This window comes from Meles meles, chromosome 14 (genome assembly GCF_922984935.1).
Source record: "Meles meles chromosome 14, mMelMel3.1 paternal haplotype, whole genome shotgun sequence".
Lineage (NCBI taxonomy): Eukaryota > Metazoa > Chordata > Mammalia > Carnivora > Mustelidae > Meles > Meles meles.
In genome coordinates this window covers 77,169,258-77,194,856 of record NC_060079.1, presented here as the reverse complement: position 1 = coordinate 77,194,856, position 25,599 = coordinate 77,169,258, and the positions used below count along the sequence as shown (strand labels likewise).

Here is a 25,599-nt window from a genome sequence, read left to right as displayed (position 1 = left end):
CAAAGAAATGGGATGTTTTTCTCATAGTGTAATCTTTAGAATCTACATTTTTGTGGAAATCACATGTTCGGGATAATTAAATATGTACACATCGAGATTATTAGTGTGCTATAGTAAGCAAGCTAAATAGCTTCAATCTTTGACCTCTAGAAATTTACGGTCCAACAAACTTGTGCCATTTATTTTTTGGAGTGTAAATCCTCTGAGTTGGCATTTTTCTTCATTTACTCTGCAATCTAAATGTTAGTATATATGACACATTTTTTCAAGTTGTAATTTTTACATTGATTTTGGTAAATTGCTTTATAAAAGACATATTTTAACTTAATGACAGGGAAATTGGGTTTAGAAGTAAGATAATCCCATGCATTTCTTCTAGAAGAATTGAAGTAGATTTTATGAATCTCTTTTCTGGGGTAAACATAAGAAATAAGCCCAACTAAGTCATATTCATTCAGTTCAAAGTGGTCTATGGAAGTCCATGTTTGGTAGGGCGCTCAGTAAATACTTTTAGGAAGAAATAATCTCTCTGTTCATATAGTTTATATTTTTAATGATGTGTAATAAAATATCCTGATCAAAGTTCTTATTGTCATGCTGGGTATTTGGATATCAAATAAACTATTACAAACTCAATGAAAGTTCTTTATCAACAGGTACCAGTTACCTGTAATGGTTTGGAATGTAGGCAGAGAAAATACAGTGTCTCCATCCAGGATAAATCTGGAAAACTGAAAACATTTGTTGTATTCTGATTTCAAAGGGTCTTAATATGTGAACTGGGGATTTAGGACTGTTGGAAAAGCTAGGAATGAAACTCAAGACTACTATTATGCATTATTTCAGCCCGATGCACTGAAAGCAGAAACTGAAGAATTGACTGGGATGATTCTTAGGAGAGCCAAGGTTCTCAGGAGCCACCAAGAAACCACCACGAATCTTCACTGCCTGTCAACTGCCTTCAGAGAATTGGTGTTTTCTTTTCTGCTTCCAGATCTCAATTTGAGGGCCTCTCATTGAGAGAACTAACCTGGAGCCACACAGAAAAGGTACTTTCAGAAGTGGGTTCCTGGCTTCTCCGGGCAAGCTTGGATTGTGGCATTGGGAGTGGCTGAGTTGACCATAGATAGTTCATTGTGCAGAGGGATAGACGTCCTCTTTTCAGGCATGTATTCCATAGTGTTAATTCATATTCCCCACTTACACAAATTTTAGAAAATGAACTATTGTCCAGGATAAATAACATTCTGCATTTCTGAATATATGTCTCTTCCCAAATTGAGAAAGTTGAGTGGATGAATTTCTCCTTTAAATGAAAAATGATATATCCAAAGTCATCCTATTCAAGAGTTCTAGAGATAAAGAATAGGATCCTGTTTACAGAAAATGTAGTTTTCCTTGAGAACACTTCAGATCATAAATGGCAATGGTTTTCACCTGGAGCATACTTTCCTAGAAGAAGGCAATAACAAAATTTTGGGTTAATGGGGAGAAAGTAGAGTGTAGTTGGAAGTCGTCTGTAAAGAAGTTGCCATTGCTTTGATTTGGTTTTAGTAAAGATATGTAATTCATATTGTGTGTGAAATGAAATCACACTAAAAATGTTTTAATGTTTTTAAGTAAGAAGCATTGTCGTAAGGGTCTAGAGACGTTGATATCACAGTACATCTGCAGAACCCTTCCAGTCATTTGCGGGCAATCCTGCTTGTATACCATTAATTCCCATCTGCCTCAGGTGCAAAGAAGGGTCCCTAGACACTCACTGAGGCTATATAGGAAATTGGGGCTTTACTTCCCGGCATACTTAACCTATATGGGCTGAGACACACAGTTCCTTTAGATGAGAAATGAAGCTTTGTGGCATTTTGCCAAGAGAAACTCATATTTCTGAGGACTCAGGGGAATTCACCTGCATTTGCCTGTGTCTCTTGGCAGGTTCCTCACTGCTTTAGGATTATACTCTTTGAACATAATAGGAACAAAGGTGGGGACTTTTCTCATATGATTTTCTAGTATTTGGGGGTTTTATGAGGTGATAATTAATCCTGCCTCCTTTCTCCACTTCTGAGTTCAAATTCACTTAGGGAATGTGGCCACACAAGTTAGAAAGATAGTAATAAATATTAGTTTTATTACTGATGAGGTTGTTTGGGGGGAATGAAACTTAACCTCTCGGCAATAATTGGTTTCACCAAATATTACCTCCCCATCTGGAAACTTCAATGAACACACAAGGAAGAGCTTCTACAGAGTAGGCACATTTGCCCAGAACCCTTGCTTTCTCTTGTAACCCTTATTGGTTTGAGTTTTTATGCAGAGGATGTCGTGTAAGTTGTTTATTTGAGAGATAATAGAGCAGATGAGTGGGGAATGGATATGGGGAAGGGGAGAGGGCCAATTACATGCCGATAAACCAGCCATCCCAGTGCGAGACTGCCTCAATCCCTTAGGGAAACTCTGGGAAAAGATGGAAAACGCATGCCTCATCGTTATCCCTCCAAGAGGTAAGGGAGCTGGCTGTTTTGTCACGAGAGAAATTCTCCTAGGGAGTGTTCATTCCCAGGATTTTCTGTGAGTACCTGGAGAGCGGGGCCTTCCATGGTCGGGGAAAAAAAAATCCCTCAGGTACAGAGATGGAGATTCGGGAAGCTGGACATGAACTAGTACACACCGATACGGCAGAACGAAAGCCATCTATATGCGGGCACTGATGACGTTTGCTCCAAGCCCCCTGAGGAGTACAGAGAGAGACCAGTCTTCAGACCTGCTTCTAGAAGACAGGCTGTGGGCTCTGAGGCTGACCCAGAGTTTCCCACAGAGAAGAGCTGAAGGAGAGGAGTCTGGAAACTTTTTGCAGACAGATCTAAAGAACGAGAGAGAGGGGGCTAAGCCACTCAAGTCATTCCTTCATTATTAAGAAATTGGGAGGAGGCAGAGAGAAGGAGTGGAGTTGCCTTTCCAGACTGTTCCCTCTAGGAGAGAGGAGCAGAGGTTTTGTATGCCATGAATCCATGTGGGTACATAGGGAAAAGGGAAAAATGGTACTAATGAGTGGTACAGTGATGCAGAATTTAGAATTATCCCTTAAGAAGTGATGATAATCCTTAACAGCAACAATAGAGAAGGAATGATATGCAAACAACAAAAGGCACCATGTTTCTGAAAAGGGCTTACAAGGTAAATATAGACAAGGAGGTCCTCATGTACACACTGGTCTTCTTTTTTTCTTTCTGACCTACTCTTTTCTTCCAATCACTCTGCCCTCTGTCTTTTTTCTCGTTTCAGTGATCAAAGCTTTATTGTTATGGTCATAAGCTCCAAACTGGCATAGGTTATGTCTGATGGGCTGGGAGCAGGGCAGAGAAGGAGACAAAGGAAGTAAGATCTGACAATGGGATGTTTGCAACGGTGACGAGGATAAGCAGGAGAGTTTATAAAAGGCAGCTAAGAGGTCAGTAGCTGCTTTGGTGAATGGAAAGGAGAGTCACAGGCTGTGAATAAAGCGATAGGTTATAAGTGATGCACTTGCGTTCTTTATCTTTTTAACATAAGTAACCCAAATATAAGTGTGTTGTTATTAATGGCAGACCAGTCCCTAAGAGCATAGAGAGAATAAACTGCTGTGATAAATTCACACAAAATACAGTGGCTCAAGCAAAATAAAAGTTTCTTTCTCTGTCATCTGAAGTGCAGAGGTTAACAGGGCAGTCAAGGACAAGTTGGCTGCTCTGACCATTTCTTCTGTCTCTGTATTTCATTCCTGGGGTGTGTACCTGTCTGTGCTGTCAAAGCTGCTCACACAATTCCTTTCAGCTCACAGAGAGGATAAAAGGGAACAATGAAGACAAGTGATTTCTTTTGAAAATGTGACCAGGAAGTCTTCTTCTGCTCACATCTCATTGGTCAGAATCCAGTCAGATGACCACAACTTCACAGTGACGGAGAGGGGCATTCTCTTCTCCACCTGGGTATCCATGTGTTTCCCAAATTGTGGTGGGCACTCGGATTTTATTATTAAAAGAAAGAATGACATAGAAAAGTAACTCCTGGGAATAATTAGAAAAAAGCATGCTCAGACAGTTACAAAGACTTTTGATTCCTAATCTTATGAAAGTTCATGTTTTATATTAAAATAAAATGTGTATTTTGTTCTGAAATTCTAGTCATTATACTTATCTTTAGGTTAGTTAACTATGATGTGCTGTGGATATGTTTAATTTTTAGATGACCTTGATAGTGACTAATGGGTTTATTTTATCTCAGTGTAATGAAAAACAGTCTTTTCTACCTATATATGCTACAAATTTTACGGCTATTTCTTATAGTTATGATGAAGCTTTCCTCATTTTAGCTTTACTTACATGTGTTCTAAAGCTTGCATTTTTTTCTAATAGTTCTAATTTTTTTTGTCTAATAGTGATTTGTAGCATGGCAAAACATAAGTAACAGTACTGATAGTCTTCCAAAACATGGTCTTAAATAATGGTCTGAACTCAGGTCTCTGTAAGTACCTTCAGATCATCCCAAACCTGGCAGTCCCCAGAAACCTATATTGAGTCTTGGGCTACTTGTGGTCTTCTTTATTATGGAACTGTAGAGCTGGTTTGATTTTATGGGTTAGCCTGCAAAATGGAGTCCTATACAGAAAACTTTCGTGGGTGGGGGGACGGGGATCGATGCTCAAAAAATAATGGTTGAATAATTGAATTGGGGGCCTCAGAGGTCATCAGAAATTGCAAATCCTTTGGAACCAGGGTTAGGCCATCTTTTCCAGAAAAAAAACATTTGGTATTTTTGTTTGTTTGTTTAATAATGTTAAAAATAGCCTATGTAACATAAATACATAATGTATCAATAAATATAGAAAGGAACTATAGAAATCTCATACATTGTACTAAAAGATTTATTTTTCATTTAAATGGCATAAAAAATGAGAAGCAACTAACACAGTGCCTGGCATAATAGATTCTCAGTAAATAGTAGTCACAGTTAATGACCTTTTATGTTGTTCCTTAGGTGACAGGACAAAGATGCAATAAATTTTCCATCAATACATAGGAAGACAAACCACAGCTTGCTGGCAAAAATCTTTTTTTGAGGAGGGATCAAATTCATGGTTGTAATGTAAAGAAGAGGGTCCAATTTTGAAATGCAAGAAGAACCAGTATGAGAAGTGTTCTTTCTACACAAACTTAGCATGTAAAAAGTTTCCATAATTACAGAACATCTCCCCAGATTTTACTCTACTTGTGAAATACCTCAGGGAACTCAGCAAACTTTTATAGAACCTTAGAGCCATGTAAAGTTAGGAGAACTTGATGGGAGAATATTTTTGATTCAACTGTTTCTCTGGCTTCCATCCATATTGGGATATTCTAGAACCAGGAGAGGACACCAGAATGTTATAGAAGCAGCATACAGTATTCATCCCCAATTGATTAATATAAAAAAAAATGCTTTCTTAATTATTTGGCAATGCTATCCCATTTTTCCCCTTTCAAAAAGGAATTCTGTTCTTCCTTTTTTTTTTTCTTCAGACTGCTTGTCCTAAGTCATTTGGCATTAAATTTTTAGACTCTCTGTATTCTCTCTTTCTTTACTTCCCAAACTTTATTTAGACTGCCATTAATCTCGGTAGTTTCCTTGGGCTTTATCACATGACTCTCTTGGCACACTGAGGGCATCACTATTTAACTTTGCAGTTTCATATCATTAATAGAATTTATTCATTTTAGATTCTTTTTCTATCTTACCTAAAATTGACTATGTTTCCCAAAAGGGTTTTGGGTATTGGGTACAAATTTTGATGTCTCATCTCAGACATTAAAAAAACTCACAGTGGGAAAGTTATTACCTTTTTATTTTTTGATAACTGCTAATCAAAGTGTTAATTTTTAAAAATCAATTTCTTGACTCAATCCTTAACAACAAATCAACAGCTCTTTGTTTATAAGATAGTTTGAGATCTCATGCAGTAGAGGCATTTTGAGATTTTATTTTATTATTATTATTATTATTATTTTGGAATTAAAATGGAGCTTCTAAGAACATATTTTTGTTTTTTAAAATATTTAATTAATTTATTTATTTGAGAGAGAGAGAGAAATGAGCAGGGGGAGAAAGAGAGGCAGACTCCCCACTGAGCATGGAGCCTGATATGGGGCTTGATCCCAGGACCCTGAGATCATGACCTGAGCCAAAGGCAGCTGCTTACCTGACTGAGCCACCCACACACCCCTAAGAACTTGTTTTTAAATTAGTTAAAACTCTTATATCAGTTTTCCATAAAATGGAAATAAATGGGCATAACTTTAATCCGTTTACTTAGTAAGAGTGAGAGAGGTCAATTTTACTTTTCTGAAAAGCTCAGGTCACGAATGTGTTGAAATGCTCACATTTGTTAATTTGAGAACCGTGAGTACGCTGGAGTTTGTGATATTATTCTTTGTAATAGTTGCTCTATTTTTACATTGTATTTTTTTCTCAAATAAGACAAAATCTTTAGTTCTGTCTTAAATCTTTTGATTTCCTGAGAAGTAGGAAGCTGGGTTGTATCCTGGGGAAGCAGAAAATTTGCCGTTTGGTTAGGTTAGATGGTGGTGGTGGGTGACATGGTTGTATATTAGTGTAGATGAGAAGGGAATGAAGGTGAACTTAATGCTAGTTCAATTATGGGCGCAGAAACAAGCAATGAATTAGGGTGTAATCTAAGCAGAGTGTTTTCTGTTCAAAAAAATTATTTGAGGATAATGGATTGTCTGTCTAAAAAAGGTGTTAACTTTTCTCATATGACCCTCTCCACCAAAATCCAGTTTGCCACCTAGGTTTTAGTGGTTATCTTTTTAAAAGGCTGTTTCTGTAAGTACATATTTGTCGTATGCCTAGTCTACATTTTTCAAACAGCCCTTTAAGTAGAATTCAAATGAGAAGAACTAAAGGGACTTGAGTTTTCCTTCATGTTTTAGAGGCTTTCTGTGCTGTCTTCGCTAAAGTAAGTGCGGTGGAACTCATCTGGGCTGTGAGGGGTGGTCAGAAACTACTGTTCCTCTTCAGACCCCTTCCCTCTCCCATATTTTCCAGGGCTTACTAATTATAATTGTTCATTTCCCTTTTCAAAATCCACTTTTCACTCTTGTTAGGTGGCTCCAGGAGCAAGCAGCCCGCCGACTCATTGTGGGCAGAGGAGGGAGAGAGGGTCCAGGGCTGGGGTTGGGGCTGGGTGCGGGCGGTAGGGGACTTCCAGGGGGAAAGTAGCGCTGAGACTGCAGTGATACTGCCCTCCCCGGGCGGGTTGAGGCATCTCACTGGTGACGGGTCTGAAAGCACGTGGCTACGTCATGGAAAGCCAGTCTTTTCAATGCAAACTTCAACTCCTCCTCCTCCTCCCTCTAATGCCTGTAACTCACATCCGAGGCTGGGCGAGGAATCCGGAGGGGAGATCTTCCTCATGCTCACCGTGGTTGGAAACTGGGAGAGTGACGGGAAGGAGGAAGGGGATCTGTGGCGCTCTCTACCTACTACCAGCCTGACAAGGGGAGGGGGCACCTGGATTTGCATCTTTTCTTCGTGGTGATTGAGAACTGCAGGTTCAATCCGATCTCACGGAGCACTGGCGATTGATTATAAAAAAAAAAAAATCGACACTGGGAGAAGGGAGGCTCTGTCTTCGGCTGTTAGACTCGATTTCGGAGGTGGTATTGGTGTGTGTGTGTGTGCTGGTGGTTTTTTTTTTTTTTTCCTTTTTTCCCCCTTCTTTCTTTCTTTCTTTTTCCTCTTTTTTTTTTTTTTTTCCCTTCTCTCCTAGGGGCTACACAATGGCAGTCTTCTCTCAGTGAGATGAATCCTGCTTTGCCTTCTGCAGACCCACCCATCCTCAGAGCGATCAAGTAAAAGGCTATGGTTTTCTCTTTGGGGATCTTTTGTGCATTACTGTTCTCTCTGATTAGTTCTGGTCTCTGCTGGGATTTCTTTGCTTTTTTGTTTGGCTTCATGCTGAAAAGGATTTTTTTCCCAACCCTTGGGTAATAATCCAGTGGTGATCGAGGGGGATAAATCATTCACCCTGGCCGAAAAAAAACAATCACTGAGAAGTCTCAAAGAAATATACCACGTGAGGGGAAAAAACTGGGAGAAGATCCGGAATATTATCGTTTTTCCTATGGTAAAACCGGTGCCCCTCTTCAGGAGAACTGATTTCAAATTATTATTATGCAACCACAAGGATCTCTTCTTTCTCAGGGTGTCTAAGCTGCTGGATTGCTTTTCGCCCAAATCAATGTGGTTTCTTTGGAACATTTTCAGCAAAGGAACGCATATGCTGCAGTGTCTTTGTGGCAAGAGTCTTAAGAAAAACAAGAACCCAACTGGTAAGCAAAACATGCATCATGTTATGTTTTTCCTCATAATAACCTGTCTGTTGCTCATTGAGCTATATCTGCAGTTCTGCTATGCAGGAAGGCAGGGGAAACAGAAAAGGAACCAGGACAGTGTTGCATATAGAGGTGTTGATGGATAAACAGGTAACAGCTGGATCGGCGTCTCTGAGCCAGAAAACCATTATCAGCATCTCTTGGCTGTAACACAATCCATCACTAGGAGGGAGGAGGAAACTTTTTTTTTTTTTTTAATGTATTTGGTTACCTATGTTTGGTGGAATATTGAAGGGCCGTGGCTTAAGGTTTTGCCCGAGGCAGCTGAAGGTTCGGTAGTTGCCAGGAAAAAGAACCGCGAGCACTCCTTACTTCTGCTGCAGGTTCAGGGACGTAGCTAGGTGCCGAGGACCTGCTCTAGACTTCCTGATTAGCTTGCACGATATTCGCCACCCCATCACCTTTACCAAAGTAAAAGAGGCCCTCTCCCTCGCGGCCCCGCTCCTCCGTCAGCCCCCGCCTCCCTCCCCCGTCTAGCTCTCCGGGCACGAGTATTAACTCATTCCCCCGTCTGCCTCCGACACCTCCTGCCAGTGGGAATACTTGAGCTGGGCTTATGCCTGGGGGAACCCCAGACGGAGAAGACAAGCCCAGCCCCTCCAGTATATGCAATTTACAACACCCCCCCCTCCCGAAAAAGGAGTGTCAAAACCCTGCGCCCGAGTCCCGAGGGTGGGACAAGCCGGGTCGTGGGTCCCAGCTTCAGGCTCCGGTCATCATGCGCCCCTATTCCAAAGGCTCCAACGGGGAAACTTGCAGGGCATTACATAAGAAATGCAAATGCAGGTGATTCGGGGAGTCAAGTCCCGGGGGTTCACTTCCCGGTATCCCAATCTGAGGCGTTTGGGGGTCCGGCGAAGCTGTGGGCGAGCAACTGGGGGAGGCCAGGCCGGAGGGCTGCGTGGTGGCGGCGGCGCGCCGACGAGGAGGCTGGGCGAAGCCAGTCTGGGAGCCGCGCGCGCGGGCAGCGGGGGTGTGTGGCGTCCCGGGGTTCAGTTCGGGCTGGGGAGGGCGCGGGGACCGGGTGTTTGTGTCTGGGGCTGCGTCGGGGGCGGGGGCGGGGCCCCGGGCGTCCCGCAGTGACCGCCCGGCGCTGGAGGCTCCTGACGCCGGCACTGCGGTGCAGTAGATCATGGCTCCCCGCGGCCGCCCTGACACCCGGAGCTCCGTCGGGGGCCGCGCTGGCACCCCGAGCCCCAGCGGCCAGGCAGCAAGTGGCTGCTGTCTCCCTGCCTCCGAACACTTCAAACGCAGCGTAGCTGGGGCGGCTCGCTCCGGGGCGGGGGGGGGGGTGGGGGGGGATGCCGTCTGCGGGTGCCCGGAGCGAGAGGGAGAGGAGGAGGAGGGAGGAAGAGGAAGGAGGAGGAGGAGGGGGAAGAAGAGAAGGCAGGGGAGGAGGAGGAGCGGGTGGGCGGAGATGGAGGTGGGGGGCGCGGAGGCTGAGCACCCCGCGAGGCCCCCGCTGCTGCAGGAGGAGGGGAACTGCGAGTTGTTAGACCGTCCAAAGGGCAGATGCTCGCTTGCGGGCGGGGGACGCCTGGGCAGTTGCCCCACCTGGGACGTTCGGGAGCCGCGGAGGCTCTGGGAGAGAGTCTCTGGCTGCCCGCGGGCGCCGTGCTGCAGTGGGCCGCGTGCCCTGCCCTGGAATTCTCATTCCTGTGCTGTAACTCTACCCCTTTCTCGCCGTCCGCCTCGGTTCCCTCCTCGGCCTCCTCCGCCGCCTCCTTCCCTTCTCACCCTCCTCCATTCCCCGTCCTTTTACCCTTCTCGCTCCCAACTTCTCAGCATTTAGCAACTCTGAACTGCTCCCCCCCGTCCTGAGCGTTGCCCAAGGAGAAAGTGATGCTGTCACCTTACCGCTCGCATTCCTAATTCAACTGTGAGGTGTACCCCGACCCCGCATGGAGCCCAGCGCTTGCTGACGTTCCGGTGATGGCTGGAGCCGCACCACCACCGCCTCACCAGTTCCTGTGAAGACCCTTTTTGCAAGACTTAGCAAAGTGGGACAAGCCAAAGACTGCTCTTGGGAGGGAGGATTTGTGCTTTCAGGCAGTAAAAATAGTGGGTTTTGAAGGCTTCTCGTGTCCTGTAGATTTAGCTCCCTTCTGAGAAAGGAATACTGTAAAAGCATCTTTTTTTTTCTTTTCTTTTTAAGACTTGGCCATTTGTTTAGGAACCTTGAAGTCAGTCCCTCTATAGTACTGAAGAATGGGAAAGAATTCTGCTCAGAAGGCTAAGTTTCCTTACTGGCCTTTATCTTTTTTTTTTTTTTTTTTTTTTTTTTTTTGGTAAGCAGTTTTACTGGAAAGACTAATTCCCCCCTGTACACGGGCAAGATATTTTTATTACACCTCCCCCACTCCACCTACTTTCATCTCTCTGGAATAAAGTAGATTCTCCCCCCCCCTTCAAGGCATTTTGGAAGGTGTCAAATGACAAATTATTTTTAGGGTAATTTATTTTGCAGCTTATGAATGCTAAAGTACTTGGGTGTGAATTGATGGGTTAATTCAAAGCATGTCTGACAACATCCCCAACTATTCTAATGAGATGGTGGAGTCTCAGATTGCCAGAAGTTAGAGTTCCAACCTGGAAATAGGAGCGTTTTGTGAATTATTGTAAAAATGTGATATTAATGTGTCATATCTCATCTTCTAAAAGTTTTGCTTTTTGAACTCAAATCAAATCCATGCTTAGCCATTCCCTTTCAGGATTGTAGTTGGTACGTTCCATTCTCCTTCTGCTATTAACATGAAGCCTAAAATTGTTTGCAGGTTTTTGATCCCAAGATAGCAGTATAACCAAGAAGTTAATTGGGTAATTAAAATAAAACAAAGACTAAAATCTTCTTAACCGTGAAAACCAGAAAGAACAGATTGACTACTACCTATTATGTTATCTTAAATCTAAAATGAGGACAATTAACTGGTTTCAAACTAAGAAGCTTGGCAGAATACCTCCAAGTGCCAGTAGCAGGATCATGAATTTAGTGTGAAGACTTCTTAGATTACTAATTCTTCTCAATCTCTGCGAGTTATAGATTATATTGCTGATTATTCCCAATTTTTAAATTGTCAACAACTATGGTTGGTTTGATCAAGGCTTCTGAGAGGACTTTGAGATCACTGCTATATAGTTATGTTGGTGTGAAAAAAGTAGATAATAGAGTCATGAACTTAAGGACAGAGTTATTTATCTACCCAAAAGTTATTAGCACTCGATAGATGGTATTACTTCAAGAATTTTTTGTAGTTATATTTATCTAAAATTTAACTGGAAAAGAACATGAAGAATAACTCACACAATATATGCTTTTTAAAGTAAATTGCAATAGCTGAGAAATCTTGCTTATATGCATGTAAATCCTGCATATAAATCTACCATCTTCATAGAAACGTCCAGTACCTCACAGTACAACTCTTAGCAGAGAACACATGCATGCTTAAATACCCTACTTTCCCCCATTTTCCTGGTAGAGCAGTAGCTGTATGTTTAGAATAAAAATTACCTGCCTTAGCTTTCACTTATGAATTATGCAAGGTGATTGTATTATAGGCAAATCATTAAGTAGGAATGCTAAGTTCAAGGCTCTTATTTAGCCTGGAGGAGGGCTTGGTATGTTTCTTTAAACCAGCAGTGATAGTTTGGACTCACCAATGTGTATTACAGGCCAGTTTGGTACTAATACAGGTCACTAGACTTTGAGTGACAGCTGCTAAGAAATGTGGTTGGAAAAAAAAATTCCACGATAAAGAGAAACACTAAGGTCGTGTCATGGATATCTCCTCAGACACATCATCTACAACAAGCAGAGGAAGCCACAGAGCCTTGAATATATGCAACCATTGAACTACACTCACGAGACCCCCAAATTTTCTTGGCTGATAGGGTTTTGAAAGCACAGAATTTAAGATAAGTTATAATCAAAGATAATTTTATTGAACAGTAAGAGTGGCAGGGAGGGTGCAAAGCAGAAGTCTTAAACCTAGTTCAACAGAACACATTTAAAGAATCCCACCAACTCATGGCCCAGAGGGTCTCCTTTTATGAACTCAGTCTTTCTTTCTGCCATATAACTTGGAGATGAAACAAGCAGGGCTCGGGAGAACTCAATGTCACTTTCTATTTCCTGCTTTTTTTGGTGTCTCTCAGTTCTGCTTTTGCCTTTCCCTGAAGCTGTTTTAGGTGCCCCAAACATCTGGTACGCCTCTGTTCCTCATTTAAATATATGTTATTCTTTTAAAACCCCATGCTTTACATGTAGGGCTGTCATGACATTTTAGAGGTGGGAAAATAGGGAGAGATGGAAGAAAAAAGGAAGTAAGCATTTTTTACTCCTTCCCTTTCTCAGCCTGCCAACTCATCCTGGGTTCCTGCAGAGCCGGGTGAGCCACACATGGGCCATAACTTCTGCGTTTCTAAATACTGAGCTTGTATCCAATGGAGACATCAGATTCAGACTACATGGCTGGAACACCTAACAGGTGTAAGGTTCTCCTCCTTCTGACATGTTGCCTTTGGAGTGGGTTTCCATGGAATCAGAGCTGGCCTTGGACTCCATCCAGGAGGCTTTAGTTACTGAAGTAGCAAAACGAATGGCACTTCATGATCCAAAAGAGGGCATTTTAGATAGGGTTCCCAGTATTGACTTGTTGGGAGAGTGGCTTTTCCTTTTTTGAAATTATATCCAAGTTAACAAGTGTGAAATCCAGTGCATGATAATTTCAACTTGGTTTTAACAATGAGGATGACTTTGGCTGTACCCATAACCAGCCTATTCTCATATTAGACAGCATCTAAAACTGAGAATATTTGTTCAAATAATGCATTGCTTTCAGAAGGCGCTAAAAGTAATTCCATACTATATTTAACATTTCCCACGTGAAACCATTTCTTTAAAAATGTTCAAACCCAGTTTTCCATGTTTTAGCAACACAAACATTGGGGACTTTTGTGGTGTTTTTATACATATGGCAACAAGGACAACAATCAAAGTTTTCACTCCTTGGTACATTTTGGCATCATAACTCACTCAATTGAGTCATAAGCCTCCTATAAATACCATGTAGATGTCTCAAAATGGAAGCATTTATTCAAAATAGTTTCTTATGCCTTAAGGCGAGATGGTTGGAATTTAACAGTACATATGAAGGTCCTCTATTAAGATTTCCTCCCCTCTATTAAGTTTTAAACCAGACAGTGCGATGTAGTGTCTATATTCTTTTTTTGTTTTTCAGATTTTTATTTATTTATTTGACAGAGAGAGAGCACACAAGCAGGGGGAGCAGCAGGCAGAGGGAGAGGGAAAAGCAGCTTCTCTGCTGAGTAGGGAGCCCAATGCGGGACTGGATCCCAGGACTGGATCCCAGGACCCTGAGCAGAAGGCAGATGCTTAACCGACTGAGCCACCCAGGCATCCCATAGCGTCTATATTCTTAATAAAACCTTTGAGGGTGCCTGGGTGGCTCAGTGGGTTAAGCCGCTGCCTTCAGCTCAGGTCATGATCTCAGGGTCCTGGGATCGAGTCCCACATCGGGCTCTCTGCTCAGCGAAGAGCCTGCTTCCCTTCCTCTCTCTCTGCCTGCCTCTCTTGTGATTTCTCTCTGTCAAATAAATAAATAAAATCTTTAAAAAAAAATAAATAAAACCTTTGAGCTTCACCTTAGGATCACCTCCAGGAGGGACTGTAGGTCAGGCAAATACTACTGACACTTTTACCTTCTCAGTGCCGTAGTCTCTGCTTTTTAAGGATTCAGTTTGTTTGTCACAGACCAGGTTTATTTGTCAGAGCTGAAAACCTGAGCACTGAAGAGCAGGGAATTTTCCGAGGGAGACTTCTCGGTTCCTCCATATGCCTCTAGAGATGCACTGTTATTGCTCTCCTGCTTTTTAAGGGCTGAGCATTGTCCCCGATGTTTTCGCTGTGTATTTCTCTAGTTGCTACAAGCTAACTTTCCGCTTTGGTCAGAATGTAAAAGGTAGGAAAAAAAAAAAAAAAAAAAAAAGAATGTAAAAGGTAGGATGACAAAAGGGAAGTTGAAAGAAGGAATTCTTAAGGTCTTGCAAGGCAAAAGGGAGGCATAATGCAGACATGTTTTACAGGGAAACTGAAGCTTTTGTTTATCTAAGCTATTAAAGCTATCTAAGAAAGTCACCCAACAATTGTTGGGCACTATTGCCTTTATCATTGTTCCCTGACAAAAACTTTAGTTATGATACATAGCAAGTTTTCAGGACACTTCTATTAAGTGAATTAATAGGGAAAATAGGATTCTTTGTGAAAGTTAACTGTGGGAATGTAACTGCAAGTATAAATTACAGTTACTTAAGTTCACTTAATGCTTACAACTTTCCAACAATGCCAACCAAGAATTTGGTTTCTAAATGATAAAACAGAGAGGGAAAGTTGTTGGTGGCCTCCTAGTTCTTCTTCCGGCCATGATAAAGCAAACGTGTTTGCTGACATTCCCTAGGCCCACATTTTATAATACCCTCTTTGGAAATCTCAAAACTGGAGGCCTCACTCAAAAATACAAACTCAAGGGCCAATCGCAGGCTCCGCTTCTGGCACTCTGGGCTTGAATAGCGAACGCACCGTAGGTTCCCTCTGCAAGAGCCCCCTTCCTTTTCTTTTCTTATCTTAAATTTGCTTCTCCTTAAAAGGAAGACATTCCACCACAGTCCACTGAATTGTCCCTCTTTTCTTTTCTGAGCTTCCTTATCTGAAGATGGGAACTGGGACTCTCCTTTGGGGCTTATTTTTGCTCTCGAGGGGGCAGCACCTAAACAGCCTCTAGTTCAGCTGCTTTGAAAGGGGGTACCCCCCTCCCTTAATATTTTATTCTTTTCAGTTTTAAAGCCGTCATCTTCCAACTCGGTAGCTCCTTGGACATCCCACAGCCACAGCTATTTCGCTTCTCCCTTCTGGAGCCGCTGTCAAAGGTGGAGGGCGCTGGGGCGCTGGGGCCTCGGGTGGGGGCGCGGAGTGCGCGCCAGGGACAAGGTCTGGCACAAGGCAGGAATGCAAGCGGGGCCCCCGCGTTCCAGAGCCGCGTGCCCCAGTCGTCTGCGAACCGCGAGGCGGCCACTCTGCGGCTCAGGTCTGCTTCCAGGAGTCGAGCCCCTCGGGGTGTCCCGGCGAAGTCGGCTTCGGAGTCTGCCCGATCGAGTCCGCAGGGAAGCGGCACGCAGGCCACGCACCGTCTTCCTCCGCGTGTGACGCGCGCACCGCGCCTCTGGGACCCGCCACCACGCGCTCCTCGCCTAGGAGCGCTGGGTGCTCCGCATCGCAATGCGGCGGAAGCGGGCCCGTCCGAGCCGCCGTAGCGCGGGAAGTTCCGTTGTCACAGAGATGACCTCTGACCCCGGGCCGTCTCTGGGGACCGGCGGCCGGTGTATCCGTTGCTATGGAAACCAGGACGGCCAGAAGCCAGTGCTGGGGCGACCCGGCGCGCAGGCAGGGCCCGGGTCCTGAGATGGCGCGTTTGTGGGCTACTCGGCGTCGTCCAAGCAGGGGCGCCCCCGAGCACCGGCTGGAGGGGAGCGGAAACAGCTTGGTCCTGGCCCACAGGTGGGCGCCCACACCTGCCGCCCCTCAAGGCGCCGCTGGGCGCAGAGGCGTAGGGGCTGGGCTGGAAGGAAGAGCTGACCTGCGGGGCATCGCGCCCCAGCACGGACTGGCAGAAGATGAGCCCCGTGGGGCTCTCCGCTTCCCCACTAGCTGCTGGAAGAGCCCGGCTGCCTCCTGAAGTTCTCTGAGCCTCAGTTTCCTCAGCCGCAATATTAGAACAATCTCAGGTCAGCCTCAGCCCTCTTGTTCTAGCTTCTGTAACCCTCCGCCCGGTCCGGGCTTCACGGGAGCTCTTCCCTCTTCCCGGTATCTGTCCTGGACGAGGCTGAGTATACTTACGTTGTATTCTAGAATCAGAGACTATGAGAGACGCAGGGCCACGGCAGGGATCATGCCCGACCTGCCCCCCTCTTGGAGGTGTGGCCACTCTTCACGGTGGAGGAGAAGACGGGTCCAAGAGTGGGCTCTGAATTGTAGACACACACCATCTTTGAACCTGGGAAGAAGAAACGCATTGTAGTTCACTGGTGACACTACCAAGAGCTCTTCGTGCGTTTTGTAGAGCTGTGTGGTTGGTGCAGAGACAGACGGCATTCTGTCCCAACCATTATATTCTCCGGATGCCTTTTCCTACAGCCTCCATACACGTTGGGGGAGGAGCCTCTCTATACCAGCTTCTGTCCCCTTTAGGTTACTGGGGAGAATTGCAGGCGTTTTGAATCTTAAAAACGTCACTGTAAATGTAGAAATTGAAAAAAAAAACTATTTTGAGGATACAGTAATGCAAAACTCACTAGTTTATAAAAGAACAGCTGGATCCAGATTGATGGGATAAATTAAGGTAACCTGGTCAGACGGCTTTTCACCATAAAGATTTTTCATTGGCCTAGTTTCCAAATAGCTTATCCCACTTTTCTTTCTTTTCTTCCTTCTGATGAGAATTACCTCCCTGAAGTTTGCTTTTCAAAAAGAGGTCCTTCAGGTCCTAGAGAAGCTGGGTAGAACATTTACATCTCAAAGGCACAAGGAAAGAACGCAAGCTTCTCTGATGAGGATTTGTTTCCTAAATTCAAGATTTTACAATACCTACAAGCTTTTAACGAGTAGCAGGGGAGGTTTGGGGATTGATAAAAATGATGTATGGGTTTTTAATTGCTTCTAGGGCTGCATTTCTTTTCTTGTAAAGACTGAATTTATAAGACAAGGACCATTCTTTTTAATTCCTCAAAGAATTGGTTGTATTTTTTGGTTGGGTTTTGCAATTTAAAGTTGGGTTTGCAATTTAAAGTGGGGCTGCAACTTTAAAGGGCTGACCACCCATCCAACTACATTATCTTCTATTTGCTTCTTTAAGTCAGGGAGAAGATATTTACCTAAGATGGAAACCAAAAGATTCCTGTGTTCTAGATTTAGAGCTATGTGTCTTTGAAATAGTTTTCTTTCCATCTGGGTACATAGTTTCATTTAGCTTAAGGGAGAAGGCCTAAAAAATAGGTTTTCACGAGGTTCTGATTGTCAGCCTCCAATATCAGCAAACTTCTAACCATAGAGCTACTTAAAAAAGTCCTTTCGAATATCTTGTTAGGTTTTAGCCAGGACAAACAGTAAATATTCCTGGCGGTATTGAACAATCTTTTAGATGCAAGAGACATCCCCAAAGAAGGTGCAAAAATACTGCTTTCCCAAGATCTAGAGCCACTCCCAAAGATAGCCAAGATTAAGACTTACACAAGTCCCTTGAGAGCTGGCAACAGTCTCTAGGACACTAGCCACCAATGGAGGGCAACCTCCACTTCTGTCTGGCTGTATTTCGAGGGTCCCCAACCTGTTGGCTGCCAAGCCAAGTGGACATAAAATGAGACAAATAAGAAGACAATAACTGCCCTTGGGAGATAAAGCATCAATATCCAATGCACTTGAAAAGGAAGGGATAACATGAAATTTTACCTTCCTCTCTTGACCAGGCATTACAGACAGAGATCCAGGAGAGCTGATTCTGGTAAGAATTTTCACCCTTTACTGGCTTTTGTCAGTTTTTCCACATCCCTTCTCCAGGGCTCCAGAGCGAGTGGGTTTTGAAGTAAAGAGTGAAGCTGAGGTATCAACCAGAATTTGACAAAGCTTTTAAAATAATTTTATTTTAGTTTCCCCTTGGCTGTTTAAGGGAATATTGGTAGTGGTTTACTGGAAAATCCCTTGGTGTCCTTGAAAGGGGCCCATGTGGGGGCACTGTTTTGGCACAGGGATCTCTGGATATTGTATCTGGCCATTGGATCTCTGGCCATTATAGTCTGGACTTGGACTTGTTTTTGTAGTCTATTAGAGTGGAAAGTCAGTGCAGATAGAGGATTCGTGAGTACTGAGGTCAAGGAAGATCAAAGAAGGGAATAGTAGAAGTTATTTCATTCTCATAGTCTTTTGTTTTTGGTACTTCTTGTGTCCTTAATTTTTCATTAGCCTTTTGCAGTGAATCTTCCCATAATGTTTTATTGGACTTTTGAAGTCTTTCAAAGGCATCTGCATGCCAGTTAAAATAGGTATCCTATTCTGTTTGATTTGGGAATACTTACTTTCAGGCTCACTTTTTAAATGAATGATTTTGTCTAATTGGAATGTTCGCCATAAAGGTCATTTTAAATCTAGGTTGTCTTGCTTAGATCTGGCCATTTTTGTAGATACCTACAACTTTGGGGACTATAGTCCTTAGTCATAAATGTTTGCGCTGAAATATGTCACACTTAATTCTTTGGAACTTGAAGATCCCATTTCTTCAGTGAAGCGTTGGGTCTCTCAGAGCCAAATTTATACCTAAGAGGGATGTGCCATTGGGTTGGGAATTTTGTGGTGTTTTGCAGTGTGCCTTGTTACACAGAAGTTTCCTTGCGGTTGGCAAGTGGCATAGCGTCAATCTAACCCATTCTGTGATCAACTTACCCTAGCACAGGAGTCTTCCAGTTAGGTGCCAAACACTTTAAGAGCTTTTAGGTGTTTGACCCATGCCCACCAGTTCTGTGGCTTAGGCTTATGAGGTCCCCATTAGCAATACAATAGATCTATTATTCCTTTCATAAGAAAATGTCTTTATAGCAGTGGATATCCTAATGGCTTTTAATAATGCAACTTGCACGTAGATGTTGATGTACCATTGGTTTGAAAAGTCTGAATTTCTGGTCCTAGTTAATTTCCCCAAGTTTCCTAGCAGTTTGTGCTGTGGACTTACTTCGAAGCTTTGTGAATCCTGTCCCCCCAGTGGCTGCCATCTTGCTTTCTTTAGATTGAGGGATAACCGTTACTTTCCCTTTAAATAACCCATCATAATTCAAGCAGACTTACTATTGTTGGCTGCCCGCACAGTTCCTGAGACTTGTAAGAACACCCCCAGAGGAGCTTACCTTGTACATGAGTTTGGCCACAAACCTCACTGAGAAAAACCTGGAGTCCCTCACATCCCAGTTTTCCATCTGGAAGGGCTAAGATAAACAAACTTGAGGAGCTCAGAATGCAAAATAAGTAGAGCTTGATCAGAGAGAAGCTTACTAGAGCAGCTAGAGAGGCAGCAAGCAAAATGGCTCTCGGTATCTTCCACCTGCTTCTAGAAGCTGTCCCTGGAATCTTTAGCAGCTCTCTTTAGGTCCCAACTCATTGCCCAAACTGGCAATTTGCAAAACTAAAACACTTTACTAATCAGTTTGATGTCCTTTCTTCAAGGGAAAACAGTCCTTGATTGGGGCAGTACAGTGTCCGCAAGTAGTTGGAACATCCTTCTCAAGGAATTTTGGGCAAGTGTGAGTTTTAAAAAGCATTAGAAGAGGCAACACGAAAACAAGCATGATTGGCTAGGAGGTTAGGGATTCCCTCATAAAGACAGCAAATCCTATTTTCTAATGTAAGGTAAGCTAGCTAAAGCCTAGTTGGAGGGCTGTGATTTGTATATGTTAGATTTCCTTGACTGGGCAAGGTCACTAGGCCTCTCTCCATTCTGTGGGTCCCGATATACAAATTAACTATGTCAATAGTCAAGAACAGATCCTGTGCTTTGTGGCATGGTCAGATTTACTTTTGAGACAAGTGCTATCGTGGAGAGGTGGGTTAAAAGAGTTTTGAGTGGGGCAAGACTGAAGGTAGAAAGTCCACAAAGGCAGCAGCTGAAGTGGAAGTGGTCGGTCCAGACAGGAGCTGGAGAGGAGTTGCGTCCTTCTATCTCAGTGGCCAATTTGAATTTGGGAAGAAGGAGAGGGGAGCGTCTAGGATGTTTTGACCACAGGTTTTTGATTTGGACAACTCTTGTGGATCCTGACCCGCTGGCCATTGGCCAATAACACGTCTCCATCTCCTTGAAACATGGGGTAAAACCTTGGCTCTCTTCAGACTGTTCATATCAAAGAGCTGTGGTAGCGATAAATAGCAAGTAGAAAACTGACGAATTTCTCTTTTTAGATCAAAACTTAAGCAGGCAGTTCTAGGAGAGTTGCTCTAGGATAAAGAGTTCATTTTCTTCACTTCACACCTGGAAGTCCTCAGGGACAGAAAAAATGCTTTACAAGGAAGAAAAGTCAAAAGTTTTTTTTTTTATGATTATATATATAGGTCTTTGTCAAAAGTACATGTTTTTGTACACAATACTTTGTTCAGTTGAGGAGTCCACGAGTGCAATTAAAAGCCAAGTTTTCCAATTAACTATTCAAGTCTGGCAAGAAAAGGAAGTGTGAACTTTACTGAATTTACATATGTAAGTGTGCGCACCTGCTTTTTAGATAGAACTGAATGTAGTTGTAATTAAAATGCTCCCCCTCCCCCGCCCGTAACATTTTGCTGTCTGCACAATTACAGTGGATCGCTGAAGTGCGTGGTAACCTCTTCTGTAATGCTGCCTCTTAGATAAAGCAGCGTTTGGGAGGGATTGCAATCTCTTTTCTTTTCTCTTCCTGTGTGGAGCACAGGGTACACTACTGTTGTACTTAAAAAGGAAGAATTGCGGAAAAATGTTGTTGTGGTTTTTAATAGCCAACTACTTCAAAGGCTGAAACTCATCTTTGGTTGTGTTACTGTTGTACCCCAGGTACTGTAATTCTTTGTCAAAGAAAGGATGTTTGCCTGGAGGCCCGAGTCCGTTCTCTAACTAAATCAATACTCAGGTGGGGCAGATTGGAAACACTAACCCAATAGGCCCCTTCTTCCTTTAGTATCTAGTGACTCGACTTGTTTCCTAGGAATTTGTGTTTCTCATTGACTTCATTACATTCCTTTTTACACTGAAAATTTCCTCTCATGTGCCAACTCAGTGACATAAAATTTCTCATATGTCATACATATAATAGTGGGTATGAAATCCTGGAAATACTTTCAGTGGAGTGGATAGTAAGTGTTAGAACTAGTTTAATGATGCAGTTAAAAAAAAAAGAAAAAAAAAGGAATTTTAAAAGGACAGAAATTTTGCATCATTATCGCTTATTGTTTATTTTCTCTTTCCTAATTGTATTTCCTTTTGCAATCTTGGGAATAATCTTAAGGAGCACAATTCGGAGGTGATTCTGGGGCAGACACACCTTTTTATGGGGACATTAACCAGTGGCGTACATGCTAGTATATATTCTGCCGAAGCGAGCACTTACATGCTAAAGATAGAGTGGGGCTTGGTCTACAGAGCCATGAAGTTTGATCTCTGTTCTTTGCTTTGTCCTTTACCAAAGTGCTTTTCCATCACAGAGAATTCACCGCTTTGTCTCACTCTCCCTTATTTGTGCTATCATACTCCAGATTTTGTCCTTTAACATATTTCCTTGAGGCTTGTCTTTCAAAAGTTTTGTCCTCAATTTACTCTTTAGGCAAGGTCAGGATTAACATTCAATTGGACCTTCAACTTTCACATGTATTACATTAGGGAAAAAAGGGCAAAAAAGGCTAACAATACAGTTGTCAGAAAGTAAATGAGACACGTTTATTTGGACTTGAGATATTTACCAAAAGTGGCATTTATTTGACTTAATTTTTTCTTTCTGTGCTTTCAGTAACATTTGAAAAACTGTGATATGGGGGTGCCTGGGTGGCTCAGTGGGTTAAAGCCTCTGCCTTCGGCTCGGGTCATGGTCCCAGGGTCCTGGGATGGAGCCCCACATAGGGCTCTCTGCTCAGCAGGGAGCCTGGTTCCTCCTCTCTCTCGCTCTCTGCCTACTTGAGATCTCTGTCTGTCAAATAAATAAATAAAATCTTTAAAAAAAATAAAAAACTGTGATATGGATCTATTGCCTTATTATATTTGACTTTTGGGTGGTATTATTATAATAAATATTCAACCTCATATTCCCACTAAAAAATGTCCTTTAAAGTTACTAGATTTTTAAAAGCATATTGCTATCCTACTTTAACAGAAATATCCTGAATTACTTTGAATTTTATGTTATCACTATCCCTAAATAAATAATAATTACAATTAATCTTTAGAGAATGCTTTCTATTTTCAAAGCAATTCACCTATAATACCTCCTTAGTTCTTACAACCACAGGTAGTAACTTTTTTTTTATCAGTTGACCCTTGAACTACATGGGTTTGAACTGTGTGGGTCCACTTGTATGTGGACTTTTTTCAATAAATCTATTGGAAATTTTTTTTGAGATTTCTGACAATTGAAAAAAAACTTGCAGAAAAACTATGTAGCCTAGAAAGACTGAAAAATTAAGAAAAAGTGAGATATTATTATAAGAATATAATATGTAATACATATAGCATGCAAAATATGTGTTAGTCAGCTGTTTAGGTTATCAGTAAGACGTCCAGTCAATAGTTAAGTTTTGGGGGAGTCAAAAGTTATACATGGATTTTTGACTGCACAGGGAATCAGCGCCCCTAAGCTGGGTATTATTCAAGGGTCGACTGTAATTGTGTTTAAGAGGATAAAACCCAGGCATGAAGAGGTTAAGGAGGTTGCCTGACAATATCTAACTAACAGCTCAAGATCCAGGCACAAACCTGAGCAGTATTACTCCACAGTGCATACTCTTAAATCCCCGTGTTGTAGCTGCCTCTTGAAAGACGATGTTCAAAGAATGTGTGCGAACCTGGCCAGTATGTCTTAGTGTGTCTGTGAATCATTATATCCTGAAACTAAAAGAGACTACAATATATCCAGTATTTAGACATTTAGAACTTGTAATTTTCTTTCTTGAGCATAATTTATATACGTTAAAACACACAGTTCTTACCATAGTGTTTGCTATCTTTTGACTATTGTGTCCTTGTAACCAACGCCCCAGTCAAAACATAGAACATTCCATCACCCCAGAAATCTCCTTCTCTTTTATATGCCATTTCCATCCGGGAGTCTCCTAAGAAGCAGCCACCATTCTGTATTTCTCGCTTAACCTTAGCATGCGGTAGAACCTCATATCATTAAATCATGGTGTCCTCACACTTTTGAGTTTGCTTCTTTCACTCAGCATGTTGTTTTCAAGATTCAGCCATATCGTTGAATGCTAGATATGCAGAACGTGATGTGGTAGCTTTTGTTTATCTCTTTTTGTAAACTAGAAGCTCCTAATTGAACAGACTTACTTTTGGTTAATAGGCAGAAGTTGTCCACAACTACAAAGGGTTTGCAAGTTGACCCAGTTTTCAGGCTACCACGGTAGCCTGCCCCAGTTACGTAAATGCTGGCTGAAGACAGGAGACTCCTGGGTCAGAGATAAAGGATTTTATTACTCAGGGCACAGCAGGCAGCATGAGCTTCATGTTCTCATCCATTCCCCTTGTCCCCAAATCCCCCCAGGGATAATGCCGAGTGACCCAGGCAGAGCTTGCACTTGGGGTTTGTGTCATGGCTGAGGAACTCCGGGGTTAGGCAATTTTCTGTCTTTTAAGGAGTGTCTAGCAAAGCTGCCCAACCTTTGCTCTGCAGGGAGGCATTATCTTTATTTTCCTGGTCAGGAAACAAATCTGTCTTCTAACCTGGAAGGAGGCATTATCCCTGGGCTCCAAGGTAGCAATATCCTTGCAAAGAGTCTGAGATAAAGACATGCAGTTCAAGACATGCAGAAATCCCATGGATGTGTTGTCCTTTTAATCTGTTTCTGAAAAGCAACACTTTCTTCCGTTTCTTTCTTTCTTGGGACTGCTGTTTTTGTTGTTGCGAAGATGTAGTTAGTCTATAGAAAATATCTGTTATTTGTAAATTCGAAAGTGACCCTGAGGTTTTGAGATGATAGATGATATATAATCCTATACAATAATCTTATCTGTATTTATTAAATAATACGTGGTATGGTCTATGTTAGTTACTAGGAGAGATTTAAAATATCCTGTGAGGATTTGGTCTTTGGCCCACAAGTACTTAGCTAAATGTACGGAGAATACCAGAAATGAGAGAGTCCTGGTCCGTTGAAGGCTAACTGGAGTGCTGTAGGACATCCATGAGGGATGTCAGGGAAGGAAAGGGAAATCTTTTAGAGAAATGTGACCTGAGCTGACTCTCGAATGCATGTTTCAGTTGGCAGGAAAGAGAAGTATATTCTTGGCAGGGGGAGAACTGTGAGTGAAAGTCAAAGACTGAAGGAAAGGTACATGTCTGGGGATTTGTGGGAACACTAATGAAATCACATTTTAAAGGATTAGAGGAATCATAATTTGGAGTCCAAAAGCCTGGCAGAGGAGTTAGGCTGGTGTGGTAAGAATCAGTGAACTCGAGAGCGTTTCCCCAGCAGGGAGTGACATGCTTGGGAATTGCTCTGGTACAGTTGGAAAGTATTACTGGTGGAGCTGGTTGTGGGAGGGTAGCGCAAGGCGGAGGCTTTCATAGTAAGAAGCAGGCAAGTGAAATATCCTTTCTTAGTTGGAGATGGGAAACAGGAGCTCCGATCAAGGGGTGGTTCTGAGTATGGTTGAATATGGGCTGGAGAAATATCTCTCGGTGCTTGGGAAGAGATAAACTGAAAACACACCAAGACACTCTGCAACAGGAAGGCCACTGCTTCCTCTGAACTTTGTAATGCTGAAATAAAAGGTGTAAATGGGAGAAAGCGATGTCCTCGGGGAGGCTCAAGGTGACTCCTTGAAATCAATGATTTGCTGAGAATGTGAGACAGGAAGTGTAGCGAATATGCTCTTGAAAGTTACATGTCACTGGTACACAGATGAACATACATCATGTGTTATCTTATATAATTTGAGGCCAGATCCCAGTTTAAATTCTCTAACTCTGGTAGCTTTACTGGCTTCCTAAATATGGTGAGAATGACATTCAATACTTTCAGGTGTAGTACCGAGCAACTTTGGAGTACTTATGTACTCATGAGGCAGTTTATTTCTCTGCAAGATTATATTTTCCAGTGAAACACCGCACTGGGAAGCACTAAAATGTCATGGGCTATTCGGATACAAGGTTATTTGGATATTTCAACCACTTGGACCACATTGGACCCTTACAGGGTCACAAGCGTAATTCATGCAGGAGGGGGAATGGGTTTATTTTCGGTGACGGCAGTAGTGGCTGTACCCGCGGTAGGAGCAAACTGGCAGCATTAACCTGAACTCTGTCGTTTCTGTGGGTTAGTGCATCACTGAATTAATCAAACTCTTTGCAAATTAGGATAAAGGTTATAGTTATACAA

At 42.7% G+C, this 25,599-nt stretch overlaps 1 protein-coding gene across 1 annotated transcript in view; it reads left to right on the top strand.

Annotated features, from left to right (window-relative positions):
* The first annotated feature begins 7,379 nt into the window (after nucleotides 1–7,379).
* The window catches only part of FGF14 (fibroblast growth factor 14), a 620,592-nt gene continuing 602,372 nt past the window's right edge, over nucleotides 7,380–25,599 (top strand). The window contains exon 1 of the mRNA XM_045978511.1: nucleotides 7,380–8,366. Within this exon, the coding sequence (XP_045834467.1) occupies nucleotides 8,159–8,366 (208 nt within the window). The 5' untranslated portion in view covers nucleotides 7,380–8,158. The remainder of the gene's footprint in view (nucleotides 8,367–25,599) is intronic.